We start from the raw sequence: 18,230 nt of genomic DNA on the forward strand, positions 1-18,230 counted from the left end.
TTGAGGTCTTCTAATGCAGGGCTCTGCATGCGGCACTGTGTAAAAGCAGCAATAGATTTTGTTCTGCTCAACAGCTGAGAAATAATGTGGAAACATCCTAAAGTACACTGGGATTAATATTTGATCACTAGGAGAAGTATGTGTTTCAAATAATTTGCCTTAAAATGAATATAAACAGCTGTTAATGCCTGATATGTTCTCTAGTAAATCACCTCTCACCTCAAATCTTCACTCATCAACTTGTATTGGAAATAAACATTATAAAATAAAACATTATTTCTTGCAGCTAAAGCATTGCATAAAATAAAGCATTTCAATCAAATTCTTTCAATGGTACAAATCACACCTGCCTCCCTGGATAAACTGAGTATCCAGCCTATTAAATTCACTCAAGCAGCTATATTGTATTCCAGTAAGCACTGCGCCTTGCATAGAGCATAATAGCTCTTAAAACCATAAAATCATTTAGCAGAACAAATGCATCAGCTATGAGCTGGAGCCCACCACACCTGGAGAGGGGATTCAGGGGAAGGAGCATGAGGATGCTCCGGCCGGGAATCCCAGCGAGGCATGAAGAGGTGCCCTGGAGCAGGAACGTCTCCCCGGCCATGGAAAACAGGGTTCAGAAGAGTTTCCTGTTGCTGAGTGTCTCATACTGGACACAGGACAGATTTCCCAGATGCAGCTCCACTGAAAATGAAATAAATCCCACCGAAAGCAGTCAGTTTGGTTTCTGAATTTATTGTCACATCTTTCGTGTTACAGAGTTGACAAGCCATACCTGGCCCTGGCTACAAGGCTATATAGAGGCCAGCACCAGAATTTTGCGTGTTTAGTTAAAAATACAAGATAAGCCCTGCTTAACAGCAATAACTCATTCCTAGCAAGGGTCTGCAGCAGAGCCCGTCAGTGAAGTCCAGCTCATGGGCGCAGCTGATCCCGCTCCGGCGCCACGGCCACCTCCGCGCACCTCCCTTCCGCGGCCCTGGGACGTGGCAGGTGCAACGCCGTAGAGATAAAATGGAAACACGAGAATAGGGGAGCAGTGCTATTAAAGGGCATTAACTGCGGAGAGAGACGCGGCCAACTGCCAGGCTTTCACAAGACCTGCGGCCGCTTCCACGCTAGCTGGAGGTACGATATTTTGAAATCCCAAGAAGGTGAAGAAATCTGGTTGCACAACCATCCAAAGGGGCGGTTGTTCTGAGCCTCATGTTTTGCAAGCTGCACCAAGAAGCTCTAAACTACATTATTTGCTCAGCAGAGAGTTTTCAACTGGTGGCAATAACATTGCACGTAGGCCGTTACGCATCAGTCAGAGGATACGGACTGGTTTCTGCAGCGCGTCAGTCAATAGTCCAAGTTACACCTATGCTGATTATACGATGTCCATACAATAAAGCACAATCTGTGCTAAACCTACTGTTTAGTAGGTTCTGCATGCATAGATTAGTACAGAATTAATCAAGTATTAAAGCTCACTTGTAATAACAGACATTATACTGATTTCTTAACAGGCTCTGAAAGGTATTTATCAATCCTGAAGTAAACTAAACCATTTATAAAGCAAGAAAATTTCTGATTGATTTCAGCTGTTAGCAGTTTGTGTCTGACTTAGCTTTTAGATGAAGAAAGGAGATAAATTCATTCATAAATTAATTCATGGCTCTATCACTATTGCACTCAGATTGTTGTTAAAAAGCACCTTTCCATCTCTTTCTTCGCTGCATTCAGGCTTTCTTAATTCTTCCATTATTTGCTGTTTTAGTTCAGGAGGGGCAGTTTTAGAAAACTCAGAAGTTTCTGTCAGAAAATCCAGCAGCAGCTCCCCATCCGTGTTCCCCTCCATGAAACAGCTGGTTATATCCATTTGGGACGGGAGCTCGTAGAGCTGGTGCTTCAGCCCTGCTGAGTCGAGCATCGCTTTGATGTCAGCAGAGGTAATGTAAAAGCAAAGATCATTCAGAGGTAAGCGAGACCCATATTTCTTCCACAGTGTTTTCCAGCCGCTGGTTTCTAATGGACAAAATATAATGAAAATGCTCAGGAATAAGGACAAAAACTGATTTGAACTAACTGTCGGTCATCTGTAAGTGACGGCGAGCTGAGCCTCCCCGGAGTCAGGACGTGTCACGGAGAGGGGAACGAAGACGCCTGCCTTGCTGCCTCCCCGTTCTGGGGCCGAGCGTGCGGGGGCGGACAAATGGCCCCTTCCCCTGGGCTCCCACCGAGCCCCCAGCAGAGGCCAGGGCAGCTCAGCCTGTTCCCTCCTCACCCCGTCCAGTCCCAGCACGGTCCACCTCTTCTTCACGCACAAAGCGATGGCAAAGGCCTGTACTGCTTGAGGATGCTCAGCCCTAGCTGTTCACTAGCTATTCAGCGGCATCCTCTGCATTTAAGTCGTTCCTTAGGCTTCACCTGCAGATTTGGAAGATCAAATCCTCTCTTACTCTTTCAGCTAGGTATATTGTGGTCAATCAGTGTGTTGGCTTCACTGAAATTCGTACTGCTTCTCTGCTCCTTGGAATATGTAAGGGGCTGCAGAGCTCCTCCTGACTCCAGGGCTTGAGGAGGGACCTTGCCCCGGGTTCAGGTCTGGGGCAGAAGATAGCGAGCTTTCCTCAGCCGTCCCAGACAGCAGAGGCGACACTCGCCCGCGGTGCGCCAGACCAACGCCAAGGGTGGTCGCATGCCGCTGCCCCACAGCGTGGGGCTGTGAGTGAGCACTGCCGCTCTAAACAGCTGATAAAAGGATGGCCCAGAATGACCAGACGGGAAGAAAATAACTTCAAGCCTACCGAGCAGCTATTGAGGGTTATGACTATAAATCTCCATAACTACCAAAACCAGTTGCTCGGCAGTTTTGCAAATGGTTTATCTGCAAACAGTTATTTATAGTCAAATAAACAGTTCGGTGTTTAGAAGAGGGACTACAGTATTTTCTTTTTGCCTGCTGGAAACCGAACGCAGAGCACTAATTGCGGGAAATGTGCTGGTGTCAGTGTTGTGTGACTCGGTGCCATTTCTGAGCCGAGCAATTATACACTACCTGAGCGAAGCGTTATTATAATAGCTCTCGATAGGCTCAGCATATGGCGCTACTTTTGTCTGCAAGACGATGTAAACAGATTTTTTTTCAGCGCGTTAGAAACAACACCACGTAGCTCTCGCAGCCTTCCCGGAGCTGTGCCAGGGACGGGGCAGGAGGAATCGCAGCCGACGCTGACTGACCGAGTGCTCTTCTACTCGTCCCGCTCCCAGGACTTTTCATTAACACGTCCTAATGTGTTTGCGTTGGCGAAAACGTTACCTTCATTTTTTTCGAAGTGAGCTTTGTTCGGCTTGTCTTTCAGTACCTCTTTTTGTATCAGCGCTTGTCCTCGCAGCAGCTGCTTCTTCTTTCCCTCCCCTACACTCTTCTTTCCCTTGAGGTTTTTCCCCCTTCCTTTACGCTCTGCTGTTCTGAGCTCTACTTCTCTTTTCCACTTTCTTTTTGGCCCCAGAAGCCAGATTTGCAGAAGAAACACCCATCGCCGTGCACCGGTGTTTCCATCCCTCCTACACCTGACCGTAGAGGAGTTAAATACAGCCGCGCAGGCAGGGTGAACCGCATGCTGCAACGCTCGAGAGAAGAAGGAGAAGGAATGGGAAAACACAGCCCCACCTGGCCCAGAGAGGACTTCAGATACTTTTTCATCAGTTCAAATTTTTAATCAAAAGAAATTTGAATAGATGTGTGTCCCCCTCTGTATTCAAATTTCATGCATATCCAAAACGTCCAGCTGCAGGAGCTTCCCTTACCATACTCGGGTTATCAGCAACAGCCTGATATTACGATCTATGCCCACGCAGCCGAAGAACGAGAAAGGTAACTCAGATCATTTAAAATACGGATTTCTTGTAGTGAACTGCCTCCAAACACTTTCAGAGAAAAACGTTTTGGAAAAAAAGTATTTAGCATAAATTCAGCTCAGAGAAATGTTGCTTCTCTGCAGACAGCTCGTGAACACAAAAACCAAACTTCATCAAATGCACAAATGCATTGTATTTTGCAGAAGTGCCCCAATTCAGTAAAAACTAAGTAAAATCCTCTGAACAAATAACACCTCCGAAAAAAATATCAGCTGTGACTGTTTACTAAAACTCCCATGGCTTAAGTGAAGCAATTAAAGGCTTTCTAGAGTCACATTAGATGCTGCCACTGCAGTATCTTTAGCATATCTTGCCCAGAGTGTTATAAGGTCCAGGTTTATTCTCCTCCCACGCTCGCCTGCTGCATTGACCGTACAGCATCTCTTGCGGCTCTGAAACAGCCTAAGATGGGGTTTTCCACATAAAAGGATGATATTAAGGAAACGGGCAGTTCACAAAGAAAATGAACCATATGCGCTGCAACACCTGCTGTACGGCACGACCGAGCCCCAGCGTAGCCGTTTGCTTAACACCACAAGTCTCCAGGAGCTGCATAATGTGGTGCTGGCTTCTGGAAAGGCTTTTAGATAAACTAGCTTTAGCGGAGGCGAAGGGACCTCCTGCGAGTGCCATCAGCAGGACGAAGCCTCTCAGCAGATTTAAATGAGTGTAGATGAAGAGACACCATTTATTACGCAGCCAGTTCACACAACCTCTATCTATGATAAAGTAACTTGGGCTATTTTAAGTAAAAATAAATGGCAGCTTATAGCTGGCCTGGGTTGAAACGATGTGTGCTCATGGGATCCCCCAAAATCCGGACAGAGTAGCATGCGTGGCCTTACCTGACACCAGGATAACGAGGAGCTTTGCCTGCCTCTGCAGGAGCTGGTGGAAATACCGGATGGTGGCCGCGACGTCTTTCACGTAGTACAGCATCTGGAAAGAGCAGAAACGCTTGCAGATACATGATCCTGGGCGGTGGGTTTCGCTGAGGATTAGATGCAAACCCAGGGGACACTACCACTGCAGGGCAGCCTCGGGGCCGTGGGGCACATGTGCAAGCTTACGTTGCTTTCTTAACCTGAGATGGAAAAATACTCCTCTTAGCTGCGGAGAGAAGGCTTGTAATGGCTTCAGCAAACCTAGCCGCACAAAGGCAACGTCATGGAGAGGACAAGGAGCTTTAAGAACACTAGTTAAAAACGGATTTTTAGTTGACTGCCACCCACATCCTGGTTAATAGGACTACTGTGCTCAAAGCTGCTTTACGGTAACGCAGCTTTCCTTTTTGCAGTTCGCTTACACTAAATAAACTCACCTTTCTTCCCTTAAAAGTAGATAATGAGGTCATGTACTTCACGCATACTTTTAAGAGCCAGATCTTTGACAACATTTACTTTGCAAAGACTTTTACCTGAATCATATGAATGAAGTCCCATTTTTTAGACTCTTTTTCTGCAGTCATTCGACTTTCATATTCATGAGCTGTCTCCTTGTGCCAGGTAAACTTTATGTTCTCGAGGTTTGATGTCTTTGCTACACGCTCTAAAATATGGGAGAAGACAGTGCAGAGTTATCTCAATTGCAAATACAGGATCGATTTCCATTCAGAAAAGTAGTACGTTCAAAAGTTATATTTAAATAGGAAGATTTGGTACCACTTCAATGCAGCAATGGAATATTTAAAATAGTGAGCCCGTATTTCACAAGGTGACTGTCCAGATTGTTGTAGGATGAAGACATAAGAGGGTCTGATGCTCCTCATGTCAGGATTTGGGTTTGGCAGTGAGCATAAAATTCCCTGATTCCTCTCCATGACCATGAGATCATCAAAGTCCAGGCCTGGCTTTTTACAGTGAGTGGACAGTTAGACCCATGGCCAAACAGCCTCCAAATGCAAGTGTGCTTGGATCATGGTTGCAATTCCCCAGAAGAAAGGCCGAGGTAGCAACGGTGGCATAAGGGCCTCCTACCACCCTCTGGCATCCAAGCCCCCAGCTCTTCCTGGGGCTGCCATGTAAGCCACATTGCAAATGAACCCAGCTGATTAGCTCACAAGGGAGTTATTAAAAAGCTGATGGGGTCAATGGTCTGGCCCCACAAGTTGCTGCAGAGGTCACCGGAGGGGCTCATGCCCTGTGGCTGGGGACTCAAGGACCCAAGGCTGGTACCAGGACTCAGCAGGTTGATGTCCCCCTTTCTGCCCTTGTTCAGGCTCCTTTAGTCCTTACCAGCTTTAAAAAACTAAAGGAAATACTTCTCTGTGGCTGGCTCAAGCTGCATGAAAACATGTGGACCATGATAAATGCTAATGAGGCCACAAGAGGCCCATTTCATCCTAAATGGGAGAAGGGTTGATGTCCTCTTTGCTTAGGACTCACCAAAGCAACGTACCCTGCCATGCAAAATCCACAGGGCTGAGCGGAAGCTCGGCCATGGCAATGGGTTTCCCAGAGATGGACAGAATAAATAATAAAGCTGCAGCATGAGTCAAAGGGGCTGCATTTTGGAGAGAAGCATAAGCAGAAACCAGAGAAGGACAGAGAGAGCAAACGACTTGTTCTGGGAACACGTCCCTGGGAAGGTAGGGGAGCAGAGGAGCTTTGTGCAGTGAGTCCAGATCCCATCCCTTGACATTTGTCTCCTACTGTGTCCAGTTAAGTGAGATTCTTCAAAACTCTGCAGTTTCAACCAGCTGCTTCAGGTAAAAGGGATAACAGTAACAGTGTGAACAGACTGAAGACTGTTACAGGGAGTGGGACACGGCATGTTTTCAGACATCCGTACAATACACCTCCAGCGACTGAGCACGAGGCAATGGAAAGACTGGAGAAGAGGATTGCAAGAATAAGATATATGGAGGGTCCTGCTCCATCACTGCATTTCTTCACTTTTATGGGAGTGAAAGTGAGGGATAATTTGTATTTAAGGGGATGCTGGCATGCTAATGTCCATCTGCTGGCATATGGAGCTCATCTCAACATGCTCTGAATTGCTCCAGGACAAAGCTAGCCCTGATGTGATTCCTTTGCTTCAGTGGAGTTACATAAATTTAAAACTTAAATGGCCCAGAGGCAGACTGAGCCTTAGCTACAGAACACATGTTCAAAACAACATGATTTGCTGAGACCAGTGCCTTTATACCACTAATCAAAATGTGTCTCTGTTTAGGCTCTGATTATGATATATCCCTGTAGGATAGATGAGGAATAGCCCATAAGTGCTTATCTCCTTTGTTTTGCAGCTGGAAATGGGCTACCACTTCTGGATGCTGCTGCTCTTACTCTATTTGCTTCCATTTATCAGTCACTGGCCCCTGTGCTTGCAGTTTGGGTTTAATTGTTATTTTAAACTCAGGCTTCATTCAGCAGCAGATCATATCATCATCACAAATAATCTGGCGCAATCTGGTTCCATCTAATTGCTTGACAGTCTGCAAAGAGACACGAGGAAGAAAACCGAATTACTCACCAGCGTGGGCTTGTGAAGCTGAAATTTCAGAAGGGCAAACTCATTCCAACTACGGGAAGTTGCCACCCAAAGAACCACTGGAACCCAAAACAGATCTCCTTAACAGGTGTGAAAAGTTCCCTGTAATTTTCCTCTCAGTTCCAGGCAGATTTTTGGCTGGGTCAAAAGCTGTTCCTGCAGCCTTGACTCGCAGTGCAATTTGACCGAATGCAATTGCGCTGCGCCACGTAGGCAACCGCAGAGCAGCTCAGCTGCCGTGAAGCTGATATGCAGGTCATGGCCATCAAGGGGACCAGGGATCAGGGAAGCCCAAAGCTTGGCCACCGCACCTGTATGAGAACCTCTCATAAGAGATATCCTAAGAGAAAGCTCCAGTTGTCGTCAGGGCCCAGAAAACACGCTTCACTCATAAGCCTGGCTTACCCTATCCAAGGAGAAAATAGCTGGTTAGGCAGAAAATTTAACTACTGATTCCTCAGAGGCAGAGCTAATATTTCCAATACTCCCAGGAAAATCTTAGGGCTCAGAAACCTAATTAATGATACCTACTGGGGACATGATTATTTACCAAATAAGAAAGTTTAAAGAAGGAAATTTAGATGAATATTTCATCTTTATTTTAGCATAAAACTTCGAATAAGGACAACATTTTACACTTTCTCTAACTTCCTACAGGGAAAAAAACCTCACCAAAATAGGACAGTGCAGCCAACAAATGGGCAGTAGACTGTGAGACCATCGGGAGGTTTCAGCAGAAACGCAGTCTCACATAGCACACGGTCCTCAGCTCGGACAGGATGGAAAATCCCCGCAGGGCAGCGCTGACCCGGCTCCGTGGCCGAGCCTCTGCTGCCTCTGGCCAGAGCAATGCAAGAGCCGGGAAGCTTGCGCTGGGGATCTGCGACAGGGCTGCCGGGATGGCAGTAGCTGCTCGTGAACGCTCTTTGCACTCACGTTTCTATTTCTCCTTTTACGGGATCAGAACCACGTGATACAGAGGCAGGTAGCAAAACACCTGCCCCTTTGGTGCATGAGGTGGGGGTATTTACTACGGTCCGGACCATTTCCAGTGATGCTGAAGACGTTCATCCATTACCGGCACGTTCTTCCAGCAGACTCCTCTGTACCAGGCTATAGTTACCTGCTGGGTACTGCCTAGCGGATGTTAAACCAGTAATAAACCAATGCTGAACTCAAACAGAGATAGATACTGTTGAATGCTCAATTTTGGGGGCAATTCGACTGAAGTTCACACTCTTTGGAAAATCCTATGATTTTCTTAACAAACACCACTCAGCATGACAGTGAGGTTTACTTATGTAACATTTGGAAAGAATTTTTAAAATATTTAGGCAATAATTACTATGAAACACTAAAATTGCGCCTTTGCCTTTAATGTTGCTCCTGGACCCTGATTCAGGGCATCTCAAAGGAGAAGAACTCTCTGCGGTGTGGAGGTTTTGCTTTATTACCATGCAATCACGCATCAGCTCCCACATCACTTTCAAAATCTAATCACATAGCAATTTAGGGTGGCATGTCTGCACAGGATAAGACTCCCCTCTGCCCAGACTCTTAAAGTATTTTGCCAGATCATATTTTACATATTTGGACATTGCAAAACCTCTGTCTAGCCCCAAGTGTCCCCACACCGAGGTCTTTGCAGGGTAAGGGACTACAACTTTAACGAGAAAGTGAATATTGCTAGAAAGGCAGTGACAGCAAAAAAAGGATAAAATATACAGAATGAGCTTTTTAACTTTTAAGAGCAAATTCAAACATAAAAGCCTTTGAATGGGAGGTCATTCAGTATTCAGCTCTTTTTCATGTACTTAATGCATTTAATGTAAATGTAATGTAGCTAACATAAAAATACCTTTGTAGCTGAAGATTTGCTCAGCACTGGGCTCTATCACTTCGTTGTTGATGGTGACTCCTGGGTACCTGGCTCGCACTTTCGAGAGCATCAGCAGGTCAATCTCACCTGGAGAAAAAGGCAGCACCTCGCACAAGAGCAAAGCAAAGCGCAGGCAGTTATCTCCAGCAGCAGGTCCCGGGCTTGCAGACTGATGGATGTCTGCCATTTACCTGTAGAAAATGTGTCAGGCAAGCAAACGGCATTGTAGATATTTTATATTCTTGGATTGCCTGGACCCGTCCATTAAGGATATGGCTGTAGTATTTGAGAAAATAAATATCAGTCCCAGCAAACTTCATTCCTCCTCTCTGGTTATCAACTAGCTACGGTCTGTGCTGTCCCATGAACGTATATTCTCCAGACGCGGCCTGACCCTTTGGGTTACACAGACAATTTGTGGCTATCTAATTTCCTGTTTTTACTGAGAACCCCACAACAGACTGTATTTCCTGCCTCTGTTTCTCTCCATTTACCATCAGAAAGCTCGGGGAGACAATGCTCCTTGGCCACCAGTCCAGGGACGGTATCTGTGAGGCTTCACTAGCTTCCTCAGGGCCCACTTCTGCTCAGTGTGCTTGAATAAATAGGTACAGTGAGCGCATTTGCACCCATTGGAGCTGCACCAAGGCAGGCGAGGGTCTGACAATGGCCAGGGGACTCCTTCGGGGTGAGGAAACATCACTATGGTGTTTGGGCTCATCGTCTTCCCCTCCCACAGCCTTGCTGCTGGATTTTGGAGTGCGTCTTCACAACATCTGGGCCACTTCTGCCATCCCTCAGGATCCTTACTGCACCTTGGCTCCCACCAGCCGAAGTTATCTCCACTTTACAGAAGGTTTGAGGTCCAAAAGGATTCACTCAAGAAAATACTAGAGATTTAAGCCATAACGCGAGCGCTGGAGCTCAGCCCACCAAATGGCTCAACCCACCCTCTCCTCAATGGCTCCTTTTTGATATGATGAGGGCTCTGCCTGCTTCTGGCCCTACATGGGCCACCACAGCTTGAAAGTCTACCGTTTCCTACATGCTTCTGTGCCAACAGGCCCTAAGCATGAAGCATGAAAAGTGAGGATGACTCAAGTGTCTTTCCTAAAGCCATTGGTAGGACCAAAGTTCACACGGCAGCTGTCTAAGGATGCTCTTTCAGGGAAGGGAAATTGCATTTCTGAAGTAGCATAAATAGCTGTGCTTTTGCTATCACTACAAACCTTGCGTTTTATTGAAAATCAGAGCAAAGTATGCTGTTAGCAGGCTGCCACAGTGAAATCTGGGAACACAGAATTTTTAATTAAGTACTCCAGGTTTTTTGATTTTTTTTTTAACCAACTTTCTGTAAAATGGATTATCCCTTTGAAAATGCTGTGCAGGTCCTGATTAAAACACAAATTTTTGAATTTCACATTTCCATATGCTGATAGGTTAATATATTCCATTCCCCTCTTCTGCAGCCAAACCACTCTTGTATTGTTTTTAACCAAAAAAAAAAAACAAAAAAAAAAACTTTGATTCATAATTTAATCCACAGTCTTAATTGACTTCAGATAGCTCTTTTATATGCAAACAAGTGTCCTGAGGCATTTTACAGTCAAATCTGTGGCAGCTTGCATTATCAACAATTTGGCAATTAGGCTATTGGAATTATTTAAACTCTCCAACACAATTACCTTTTAAAGGCTACCACTATGTTCACCATTAAGTTTCTAATTAAACATTTTACGTAACGGGATAGTTTATAGCACAGTTGTTACTTTATAGCAGCGTTGATGACTTTTATGGCTTTTAAAGGTGCAGAAAGCAGTGTGCTGGAGCATGAACTTAATCAGGCGCAGGCTGTAGGCGAAGGCAGACTCCCTGGATGGGCTAGGGTAATGGGACACGAACGCAAAGGTAAATAGTTTTCTCCTGCCATGGAAAAAGTGCAGAAGAGGTGGATGAGGGGAGAAGTAACCCTTTCCTTTGCTGCCCACACAGTATGGAGGCACATGGAGGAGCTTCACGTGGCCTCCGAAAAGCTAAGGGCTCCCACCTGCCTTTGAATGAGAAAAATTTCGGCAAATTTCCCCTCATAATCTCCATCACCAAGGCCTCACAGTGGTGTCTTCTGGAGGTCAGGAGCAGCTGCCAATGGACCCATGTGGTCCTTCCTCTGGAGGTCGGAAACAGCTCCCGATGTATCCACATGGTCCTTCTGGAGGTCGGGAGCAGCTCTCGATGGACCCATGTGGTCCTTCCTCTGGAGGTCGGGAACAGCTCCCGATGGATCCACATGGTCCTTCTGGAGGTCGGGAGCAGCTCTCGATGGACCCATGTGGTCCTCAGAGCTTTCCAAGCCAAGACGGGCCTGTTACTTTTTTTTTTTCTTATTTCCATGCCAAAATGAGTTTAGTCACTGTATTGATTCAATATCCATCATGCTAAGCTGGAATGTCTCTGCTTAGAGAGTTAAATATCTCACTCATAGAGTAAAATGTTCCCATTAATAACAATATTTTTTTCTGGCATAAAAATGGTTTTCCTTGTTTGGAAAGAAATGCTCCCACCCTAGCACACTGTTTATTTCATAACTAATACCCAGCACTTACATACAGCTATTTTTACTTGTAAGGAAAGATCGACAAAGCTGAGATTAGCCTTCAGAGATGGCATGACTAGTGCATTTAAACCAAATTAACTGTTCATATAAAACTAAAGTTCAATGACTTAATGGGCAGAGCAGAATTAGGAAACAGAGGTTTTAATTAAGAGGGATCTTAGCAAGAATCTCATGGAACAAAGCCACTTTATGGTATCGGTGTTGTTTTTTCACCCAACTAACTTCAGATGGCGATCTAGCACGTGACTCCTGCTAATACAGATTCCAGTGGGATCTGGTCAGAAGATGGATATCCAACCCTGGGCACCCTGGCACAGCTCTACCACCACAGCCACATGGCAGCGATGGGAAGAGGGGGCAAATCGCATGCAGGCAAAGTTGGAGGTGTCCATGTCTCTGCCATAGCCCCCTCTCGGCAAGCGGCACGCCAGAGCTGTCCGTGCACGCATTTCCGGAGAGCGTCATGAGCACCAGAGCGCTGGGAAAGGCAACAGGAGAAGGGGCCTGTGCAGTGGCCGCAGTCAGCAGCAGCTCACAGGCAAAACCGAGGTGAGCAGGAGCCGGCGTACAGCACCAGGAAAGAGGAATCGGGGAAGGGAGTTTGCCAAATCAGCAACTAGTTATGGGGTGACTAATTGCAATGAAAGCAATAATTAATTTAATATTCTGCGGAATCCAGACATGACTTTTTGCATGAAAACGTGATGGACTTGTTTAAGAAAGACTGGAGCTGACTGTTCAGAAAAGGTGCATTTCTCACCCCAATCCTTCCTATGATTTGCTTTACTCTTTCAGAAAAGGTAAAAGGATATCAAAATTGAAGTTCATAGCATACCTGCACCACCAACAACACTTAGAATATTGATTGTAGACTTCCCATTTCCAATACTGCAAAATATCATTTATAAATATTAGGATAGCTACCCAGGAGACAGGTTTACATACATTGTGCAAAGCAACAAAGATCCTATGGAGATTAAAAGCAGTGCGACAAAATCAAACGCAATATGTATATGTAGATCTATGCCTATGAGCTGGCAGGCAGGATCAGATGCAGAACTCTGCTTTTCAGAGATTTCTGATCCTGAGGCTTTATTTTGGAGATCTGTAGAGATCTGCTTTTATTATGAGTGCACACAAGCAGAAGCGACCACAGGCTTCATGCCAAGGCTTAGAGGTGCATGCATCACCATGTGTGCAAATATGTAGGTGTTTTATTGTGCACGTTTGCTCCTGGCATTTGGCTTGGTTGTAACTTTCAACTGTGGGGAATTGACAGTGCCTATAGCCAGGGTGATGGCAGCGAGCAAAGGGCAGGGCAGGAAGGCAACAGGGCAGCGGTGAAGAGAAAAGCAAGTGCCTCGCCAAAGGGCAACGGGCCACAGCTACAAGCTACTGCAAGGGGATTTCCACTGGATTTAAGGAATATATTCTTCACCATGAGGGCAGTTGAGCCCTTAACCAGGGGCCCAGCATAGCTGTAGCACCTCTGTCCTTGGAGACATTCAAAACTCAACCAGATGCAGCTGATCGGCCTGCTTTCTGCCCAAATCAGCAGCGTCACCCCAGACTCTCCTCCAAAAATTTTCAAAGAAAAAACCGTTTGTCAGAAAAACTGCAATCCTCTCCACCATGGCCGAGCTACCTGCTGTCCTCCTCAGCCTGCAAAGTCAGTCTGTGGTTTGGCTTTCTTGACCAAAGACCCGGAGCGGTTACCTGGATATGATGCCGGGCAGCTGCTTCTCGATGAATTCCTGCATGCACTGGTGCTCGGTTGAGTTCTCGAGGAAGACGCGGAAAGACTCAACATATTTGCCATGGTTGGTGATCAGGCTCCTCATGGTAGATGCCATGGTGGGCGTGCAAAAGAAGAGGGCCACTCAGCTCTTCGTTTACTGCTGCTTCCAGACCTAGCAAAGAAATAACAGGTGGAGAAGGGTTAAAGGTTTCAAACCCCTCACAGATAACGTGCCTGGACCGAACTTGGTGTTGCCACCAAAGGGGTTGAAAAAGCCGCAGGTCTGTGGTCGCACCAGATTTGCTCCCTGCCCTTGGCCTGCCACTTTCTACGCGAAACCGAGCACTTAAGGAAACGTTACACCACTCCGTGAGAGAAGCTGCAGACGAGGTTTGAGCCGCAAACAGCAACACATCATCTTTAACCTCCACGGAGGATATGCCAGCAATTTTAACTGTGATGACACAGGGCTCTGACAAAAGCCAGGAAAGAGTCTTCAGATGGTTCTTAGCTAAAAGGAAATCTCCCCCAGTGCCTCCAGGCACAGAGAGGCTTGAAAGACGTGGTCTGGATGAGCAGGCAGCGCAATACTCGTCTCCAGAGACACTTGCAGGTGTCACCACCTAGTTTTCAGTCTTGTGATGTTCTTAAAGGGGATTCTGCTAGTGGGGTGAAAACAGTAAGAACCTTATAAATATGCTATTTATCTTGCTGGTTCTTCTGAAGGTAATGGTGTGATTCCCATTAATTCACACAAGCCAACCTGGAGAAGGCTGGAGAAACCAGCTAGCGAGCGCTGGGCCATCGGCCCCCGGGCACCGCGCAGGTGGGTGCGGGCGCGAGCAGACGCCCCGGGAGGAGCCCGCGCGGGCAGGCGACACGACTCCCGTCGTCGCCGCACGCGGCGGCCGTGACGAGCCTGGTTTCGTTAGATAAGGGCGGTGATCTCGCCTGCGCCTTAGCCGGGCAGACCAGCGAACGGCCGCGAAGGCGACCCTACCACGCGGCCGACCCTCCCTCGGGCTGGCGGTGCAGCACCTCCTTCGTGCGCCCCACCGAAATCTGCAGCTCATACGCACGGAAAAAAAATAATACGTCCAGCGGTGGGCTTTGCCCAGGCTGGCGAGCCGCGAGCCTGGGCGCGCAGCCACGCGCCCGACCCGCGGGCGACTGCTCACCTCTTCCGCCTGGCCGGCGTTCAAATCCCCAGCGACGTCCGGGTTAACCTAGGGAACCAAAAATGATTGTTTTCAGAGGAAGTAAGAAAAGCAGTCACCTGGTTGATAGAGGTAGGGTACGAACGACGTGCAGCTATCTTTCCCGGAAAAGCAAGTGCTATAGTCCATGTTTACCCGTTCCTCCGCTCCCTGCAACCCCGCGCTCTTTACGATAAGGAGGCTTTGTCATTTGCCGTTAAAATACTTTACCACTTTCAGTCTTTAAAAAATATTTTACGGTTAATATGAGACAATTTAGCTAATCAAGCTTTTTATGTAACTCCTTCCACTTCCTGTGATTTAATCTGCCCATATCCCATGCTTGGCTTTCTCTAATAAGAACAGCTGAAATTCATTTTCATGTTTCATGCAGTTCAAGGAATTTAACTCATTTATTTCATTAAACTTCTGGCTGCTCAAATTTGTCTCATTTATTTCATTATACGTTTTGCTGCTTGAACTGCAGCCAGTTAACTTTAAAACAAGTAAAAGAGACGGAAGAAAATTACTCCACGGATCAGGCTGATACTTTCGGATAGCAGCTGCAAACTTTCGGAGAGCGAGGTTGGCAGGAGCACGCTCCCTGCCGCGCTCGTCCGTGCTTGCACGCAAGCCCCTACACGGATTTCGTACGTTGGGAGCCCGAGCCGTGCTTACGCGCCGGTGGCTTGAACCACCCCGCTTTGGACTGACCCGAATTAAAGCTGCTCTTAAACGCTCCGGAAAGCGAGCGCGCCTCGAACCGCGGCAGGCAAGCAGCCTCCCTTCCCCGCGGCCACCCCCGGCCCCGGCCCACCCCCGGCGGGCGGCGCGGCCGTGCAAGCGCTTAACCCTCGCTGGAGACTCCCGGCTCCTCCGAGCTGGCCAGCGCCCCGGTGCAAAACGAAACCCGGCCGGTCGGTCCCGTACCCCGTGCGCTCAGGGCTTCAAGGACCGCGAGGCGTTTTCCAGATTGCTGGTGCCCGTCACAGCCTCGTTGTTACTAGTTTTACCTTCGAGAATGCAAACGCAGAGGAAATATTAACCAATGTCTGTTATCATGCTGTGTTTCGCTCTTCGTTGCACCAATGTAGTAATGTTGTTCCTTCACGGTTAGTGCTGCTCCCTGGTGCGAGGGGGAAGCAAAAGCCGCCCAGGAGAGCAGGGCGGACGGAGGCCGGCGCGATGCCGAGCGTCGCCCCCCCGCCGCGCCGCATTACCAACCCACTGAAAAAGGCTCTCCAAGCGCCAACTGCTGTTTAATATAAAAACCTAAGTTTAGAGAGCCAAAAAAAAAAAAAAAAAAAAAAAAAAACTAGATGCAGCTGGTGCTGCGTGTGCTTGATGCAAGCAAAGGAAGCTGCTGTTACGGGTTTTCCAGCCCTGCGAGGTCGAAGCTGTCGCCGCTGCCAGCTCGGTCCCGTCCCGTCCTGTCCTGTCCCGCCGCCCTGCGTGGGACCGCCGACTTGACTCTGCCTTTTCTCGCCCCACGCTCAAGCCTGTGGAAAGGTGACGACGGCAGCCCCAAGAGCTGCCGCAGCGCCTCCTCCTTCCTCAGGGGATCCCGGCACGCAATTCCCTGGAAAGCACGGGAGGCAGGGAGGAGGAGGAGGCTTTTCCCCACGCCGGTCTGCAAGCCCTGACGGCCAAGCCGGCCCCATGGCAAGAAGGGGAACGGCAGCACAGGCGTCTTCACCGAAGAGTGATCCGATTCAATTAACCGGTGTTGCAAAGGGCTTCAGAGAAGAAAAGCACCATCTAAGTCAGCCAAAAAGCCAAGCACGGAGCAGGCGGTGGGACTGGCTGCTGGTCACACACATAAAGGGCAGCAATTGGGGGCCAAAAGCTGGGCAATACCCATTTTATCGCGGAGGGTCTCAACGCCCCGCATGGCCTGCGGCATCCGTGCACCCGGCTGCAGCCACTGGGCTTTGCAAGAGCAACCGAATTTCGAGCCCGTCGCCAGGCTGCAAAGCGCTCGTAGCACACATCCGTGCCCGGAGCTCCATGAATTTATTGGGCTTACCCCTGGATCTGATTTAATCTCCTTCAGCTGGCGCGGTACAAGGCGAAGCTCGACGTTGCTTAATGTCGAAAGAATCATTTCTGCCGTCTTCTAATAAAGCACGCTGGTGTAAGCTGAAGTTGATGATAACAAGATTGCCGCGTTAAGGTGGCCAAAAAAAAAAAAAAAATCTCATTTTACAGCACAACTGAACTGTCAGTGCCAAAGAGCAGACAGGTTATTGCTCGAGCTCCTCCGAGGTTGCTTTTATTAAAACGGAAATTTCCAAGGCCCGGTGTGCGCCCAGGTGCGTGCTCGCGCGCACGGACCCAGCGATCCCCGCTCGAGGGCCGACCGCCCGGCCGCGGCTGCCGGCCTCTCCCTGCGCTTCCACCGCGCAGCCCCACGCTTGGCCGGCAGCCGCCGGGCCGAGTGTAAAAAACTGCTAAGCAAAGACTTTACAAGCGGGGCAGCAGCCCCAGCCGGCCCCGGGGGACCGGAGCAGCGACTCGAGCGCAGCCGACGGCGGAGGCAGGAGCGAAGTTCCTCGTCCCCGGCCCCGTGGGGCCAGCGAAAGCCTTCCCGGCGCGTTGGGTGGGTTTTGCCGAAGCGGCTCCGGGCGGGCGCCTTAGTTGAAGCAATCTGACTTTTTTTTCCCGTTTTTTTTATTATTTGGGACTGTTCTGTCAGCAGAACACCTATGCCTTTCCCGTATTTGTCCCGTACAGGCTTGCAGCCTGCACTTCATCATTAATTTCCCCTTATCCCCTCACCTAATTGCTCCCCGATGAGCTCGGGCAGCGAATGGGGCATGTCAAGCCTCCCCCGGCGGCGAGCGCTGCTTTCCTCTCGCCCGCATTTCAGGGCCGTCGCGCCGTCGGCGCAGCCGCGCTGGTTTAGCAGCACCGCTTCCTTCGCCGCCTTACTTTGACAACTGAATATTCCGCTTGTGCCTCCTCGGCGTGCTTTACATTCCTCCTAAATCTCCCCGCCTGAAGCGTGATATTTTCATGCTGTTCATATCTGCTCCTGCGGGAACTCGCGATAAGCTGTGGAAATGGCTTATACACCCGTCCTTCTCAGTGGAGTAACCACATACTCCTCTCAGGCAAAATCGTGGCATTAAGATCACTAAAAAAACAGGTATTAGAAACACTTCAGATATTTCTAAACCTTCATTTGGGCTGAAATGTAGCTGACCTGGTAAAGAATAGTGTATTCACAAAATTCATTACTTATTCAAGCTATGGGACACCGAGGCTGGTAGGAGCTCTGCCAGTACTGGATACGGAGGTCGTATGCCCACGGGCTATCTCTGCAGCCTGCAGCACCGTCACTGTTCTGAGCATTAACTTACCATGGTAGCTTATACACACACTATCTCACGTGACCCA

At 48.3% G+C, this 18,230-nt stretch overlaps 1 protein-coding gene across 5 annotated transcripts; it reads right to left on the reverse strand.

Annotated features, from left to right (window-relative positions):
* Nucleotides 1–725: 725 nt before the first annotated feature.
* Nucleotides 726–16,876, reverse strand: LOC134141940 (histamine N-methyltransferase-like). Of its 5 annotated transcripts, none has more exons than XM_062578550.1 (8): nt 16,858–16,876; nt 14,814–14,861; nt 13,614–13,807; nt 12,733–12,785; nt 9,263–9,370; nt 5,330–5,460; nt 4,758–4,851; nt 726–2,016 (listed from the first exon to the last, which is right to left on the reverse strand). In XM_062578550.1, the coding sequence occupies exons 3-8, from the start codon at nt 13,748–13,750 to the stop codon at nt 1,661–1,663; spliced, it is 879 nt and encodes a 292-aa protein (XP_062434534.1). In that variant the 5' UTR covers nt 13,751–13,807; nt 14,814–14,861; nt 16,858–16,876; the 3' UTR covers nt 726–1,660. The 5 variants fall into 5 exon arrangements, with proteins under 5 accessions (XP_062434534.1, XP_062434535.1, XP_062434533.1 ...); XM_062578551.1 differs by lacking the exon at nt 16,858–16,876 and adding an exon at nt 15,845–16,030; XM_062578549.1 differs by lacking the exon at nt 16,858–16,876 and adding an exon at nt 15,762–16,030.
* Nucleotides 16,877–18,230: the final 1,354 nt, after the last annotated feature.

The sequence above is a fragment of the Rhea pennata genome, chromosome 6, assembly GCF_028389875.1.
Source record: "Rhea pennata isolate bPtePen1 chromosome 6, bPtePen1.pri, whole genome shotgun sequence".
Taxonomy (NCBI): domain Eukaryota; kingdom Metazoa; phylum Chordata; class Aves; order Rheiformes; family Rheidae; genus Rhea; species Rhea pennata.

Coding starts and splice junctions, on each gene's coding strand:
- LOC134141940 (XM_062578550.1), bottom strand. CDS start 13,750: ATGGCATCTACCATGAGGAGCCTGATCACCAACCATGGCAAATATGTT. Junction 12,786..13,613: donor CTGCCCGGCATCATATCCAG/GTAACCGCTCCG, acceptor GATATTTTGCAG/TATTGGAAATGGGAAGTCTA. Junction 9,371..12,732: donor AAGTGTTGTTGGTGGTGCAG/GTATGCTATGAA, acceptor CTTTTTCTCCAG/GTGAGATTGACCTGCTGATG.